This window comes from Cebus imitator, unplaced genomic scaffold (genome assembly GCF_001604975.1).
Source record: "Cebus imitator isolate Cc_AM_T3 unplaced genomic scaffold, Cebus_imitator-1.0 Scaffold183, whole genome shotgun sequence".
In the NCBI taxonomy this organism is placed as follows: Eukaryota; Metazoa; Chordata; class Mammalia; order Primates; family Cebidae; genus Cebus; species Cebus imitator.
This window is the reverse complement of record NW_016107498.1, coordinates 3,556,921-3,561,150: the sequence shown is the minus strand read 5'-3', so window position 1 is coordinate 3,561,150 and position 4,230 is coordinate 3,556,921. Positions and strand designations below refer to the sequence as shown.

At 40.5% G+C, this 4,230-nt stretch overlaps 1 protein-coding gene across 1 annotated transcript in view; it reads right to left on the bottom strand.

The window, feature by feature from the left end:
* The window catches only part of CHRNB3 (cholinergic receptor nicotinic beta 3 subunit), a 46,923-nt gene extending 43,072 nt beyond the window's left edge, over window positions 1-3,851 (bottom strand). The window contains exon 1 of the mRNA XM_037744746.1: window positions 3,366-3,851. Coding sequence (XP_037600674.1) covers window positions 3,366-3,417 — 52 coding nt within the window. The 5' untranslated portion in view covers window positions 3,418-3,851. The remainder of the gene's footprint in view (window positions 1-3,365) is intronic.
* Window positions 3,852-4,230: the final 379 nt, after the last annotated feature.

Sequence of the window (4,230 nt, the reverse complement as noted above, 5' to 3'; positions counted from 1 at the left end):
TTTTTTTTTTTTTTTTTTTTTTTTTTTTTTTTTTGAGGGAGTCACTCTGTTGCCCAAGCTGGAGCACAGTGGCATCATCATAGCTCACTGCAGCCTTGACCTCCTGGGCTCATGTGATCCTCCTGCCTCAGCCTCCCAAGTATCTGGAACTACAGGTACACGCCACCAAGCCTGGCTAATTTTTAAATATTTTTGTAGAGACAGATGTCTCTCACTATGTTGCCTAGGCTGGTCTTGAGCTCCGGGGCTCAAGTGATCCCCCTTTGGGTTCCCAAAATGTTAGATAACAGACGTGAACCATTGCACCCAGCCAAACCTTGGTCTGTTTATTCTTGATTTTATTTCCTTTCCTCAGTCTCTCAGATGCCCCTGCTCTCTTCCTACCTCCATATCCACATCCACTTTTAGCAAACTTTGACAAAGTCACACTGAGGTCTAAATAACTGATAAGACTTAATAGATAAAACTTTTCTCTCTCACAGATCTACACTAAATCCAATCACCTGTGATAAATCGCACATCTGAGTATTTCTAGCTGCATCAGCATCTGTTCATAATTTTATGAACAGGATTTCATAAAAATCTTCAGGATCATTCATGGTTTTGCTGATAATGCCATTTTTTTTTTATCCTCAGCCAGGACAGAAAAGAAATAATGGAAGAAATCCAAATCTCAGCAAAGATGATTGGGAAATGTGAATTGTTTTGTTTGGATGCTTTTTGGTATATTTTGGTATTTTGGTTTTTCCTTCCACTATTGCCATCTAAAAAAAAAAAAAAAAAAAAAAGCATACCACAAATAAGGCAGCCTCTTCTGTCAACCCATGGAGCTAGCCTTCATGGTGAAGTCAAAGGATGGATATTTAATGGATTCTTGCTAGCATGAGAACTTTTCTTTTTGAGATGGAGTTTCGCTCTTGTTGCCCAAGCTGGATGCAATGGCACGATCTTAGCTCACTGCAACCTCCACCTTCTGAGTTCAAGCGATTCTCCTGCCTCTGCCTCCCGAATAGCTGTGATCATAGGTGCACACCACCACGCTGGCTAATTTTTTTTATTTTTAGTAGAGACGGGGTTTCACAAAGTTGGCCAGGCTGGTCTTGAACTCCTGACCTGAGGTGATCCACCTGCCTGGGCCTCCCAAAGTGCTGGGATTATAGGCATGAGCCACCACGCCCAGTGGAGAATTTATTAGAATGGCTTTGTTTTAATTTCTGGCTGGGCTCGGTGGCTCATGCCTGTAATCCCAGCACTTTGGGAGACCGAGGAGGGGGTAGATCATGAGGTCAGGAGTTCGAGATCAGCCTGACCAACATGGAGAAACCCCGTTTCTACTAAAAATACAAAAATTAGCTGGGCGTGATGGTGCATGCCTGTAGTCCCAGCTAAGTGGAAGGCTGAGGCAAGAGAATCACTTGAACCTGGGAGGTGGAGGTTGCAGTGAGCTGAGATCATGCCACTGCACTCCAGTCTGGGTGACAGAGCACACTCCATCTCAAAAAAAAAAAAAAATTTCCTCTTGCATTCCCACACACTGGAACCATTCCTAGTATACAGTAGATGTTTAATAAATATTTATTGAATGAATAAACACATGATGCCTTACCATATCACCATGTTGTAAGACAGATGGGAAGATAAATAGGATGCACCGCCTGCTTTTTGAGAGCAGACACCACACACAAAATATGAAATAGCAATGTGAGAGACAGCCCATGGCCACACCCGAGGATCTTTATACCAAAGCCAGAAATATAAAAATCAAGGGGTTGCCTCTTGTAAGTTGAAAAAAGTGGTTTTGTATAACAAAAAGAAATTATTTTCTTTACAATGAGTAGTAAAGTTAAAAAAGGTAAGGAAATGTGGGACAGATTTTAAAATATGAGCAGATGCTGATGAATCTAGAAATACTCACAGATGTAAGATTTATCACAGGTTATTAGATTTATTATAGATCTGTGAGAGATCACACAACCATCCCAAACACTTGCAGCCCACACAATGGAGACCAATATCAGGTGCCAAGCAATTCCAGGTTTCTTATGTAATCATGATTGTACATACAGGACGAGGCTTAGCTGAACCAAGAGCGTGTATGCTAAACACCCTCGCTAACCATTGAGTGAAATCATTCCCTGGGAAAAGAGTGGTAAGAATCCATTATTTTATAGTAAATAGAATAAGAAAGACAGGAAAACATCAGACACACATGCATTAATTGTAAGCTCAAACACACAGAAGTTTCTTATTTTTGTGATTGGCAAACTGCATTTAAGACTTTGAAAAGTCAACAGTTCAGGATATTTGAAAATGAGTTTGAGGCTTTCTGCATTTAGAAATTCCTCTGTTTGACTTTGAGTCCTTGGTCTGAGAAAAGGTCATTTCTGGCAATAGGATAATGTTCAGGTGCTTCGCCGCCCTGGGACCTTGAAATGCAGAATTTATTTCTGGATTTGTGCAAATCTCCCTCAGTGCCGCCAGTTCTCCATTTGGAAATTACAATAATCAAATGTGGCAAAAATACTACTGAGAAATTAATACGAATTGCTAGTGGACCAACACTTTTCTCACCATCTGGCTGCGGTTTCAGATGGTTTCTGATTCAATGGGGAAAACTTTCTGTTCTCAAGTTACACAGAAGATGAAATGATTCCCAAACCCAGGAAACTGGTTGGTGCAAATGACCAGTCCCCAAAGCCTTTCAGAACTTTCTCCCTCTTTCCTTTTCTCTTTTTGTTCTCTCTCTGTGTGTCTGTCTTTCACTCTTTCCTTTTATTTGTCCTTTATCCCTATCAAAAATTCCTCTATATTCAGTTGTTAATAGTCATATAAAACACACACATATTCACAGACATTTGATACACTTGTGTTTAACTGTGATATACAAACATAATAAATCTACCTACATACACAAATTTATAAAATATTTTTATAGGTCTACAGGGCATATTGGACAAAATTAAATATCAACACAGATATAGAAATTATTAGTAAATATGATAGAAAAATGTTGATATAGTAAATTTTTGTGCCAAATATTTGAACAATCCTCTGAGTAATGCTCAGTGGATTCAGCAACATTTTTCCTGCTTTTGTGTCTTTTTACCAAGCTCGTAGTGATTCAGAAGGAGAAATGCAGCAAATGACAAAAACATAAACATTATAAAATTCATAGATACGACTTCTTCAGCAAAAACCCCCCGCATCTCACAGAATTGCTCATTTGGGCCATATTTTAAGGGTTATCGTAAATATATCCTGTGTATTACGTGTTGTAATTCTAACATTATCAACACCACAGTTTTGCCTCCTCTGCTTAAATAATTCTGCGATTGTAGTTTTAATTCAGTGTGACTTGGGCTTACCTGAGGAAGGGATGCCAAGGACGATGAGAACCAGCATAAAATCTGTGAGCATCGTGATGTCAGTTTCAGAAAGACAATTTCTTCCTTTTTAACAACAGAGCATTTCCATTGGAAAAAGGTGTTTTGAAAAGAAAATACAGGGGTTCAAAATCCAAAGTGGTACCCAAGAGGACAGCAACACCTGGAGTGGAATAAAACAGTCTCAACCCCTCTCGCCGAGTGTGCTGCTTCTCAAAGTGCACTTCATTGATTTGCAGTCAGCTGTCAGATCGTGTAAGTCTAAAACATATCTCTGGGTCCTAACTCCTGACTTATTAATTTGCTCCCTTGCAAGAGATGCAGGGCACTGGAGAAAGGATGAAGCTAGACAACTTCTGAGTGTTCTGCACTATTTTTTTTACAGTTGGGATCTGCGTACAGGAGAAGCGCACTTTACCATGTCCATCCTGGAAGTTAGTGAAAAGTTTCTCATCCCCATTATTTCTCTATTTTCTTTTCTTTTTCTTCTTCTACTTTTTTTTTTTCGGAGACAAAATCTTACTCTGTTACCCAGGCTGGAGTGCAGTGGCGTAATCTCGGCTCACTGCAACCTCCACTTCCTGGGTTCAAGCCGTTCTCCTGCCTCAGCCTCCCTAGTAGCTGGGATTACAGGCACCCACCACTGCGCCCGGCTAATTTTTGTATTTTTGGTAGAGACGGGGTTTCAACATGTTGGCCAGGCTGGTCTTGAACTCCTGACCTCAGGTAATCCATTCATCTTGACCTCCCAAAGTGCTAGGATTACAGCTTTGAGCCACTGCTCCCGGCCTCTTTTTCCTTCCTTCCTTCCTTCCTTCCTTCCTTCCTTCCTTCCTTCCTTCCTTCC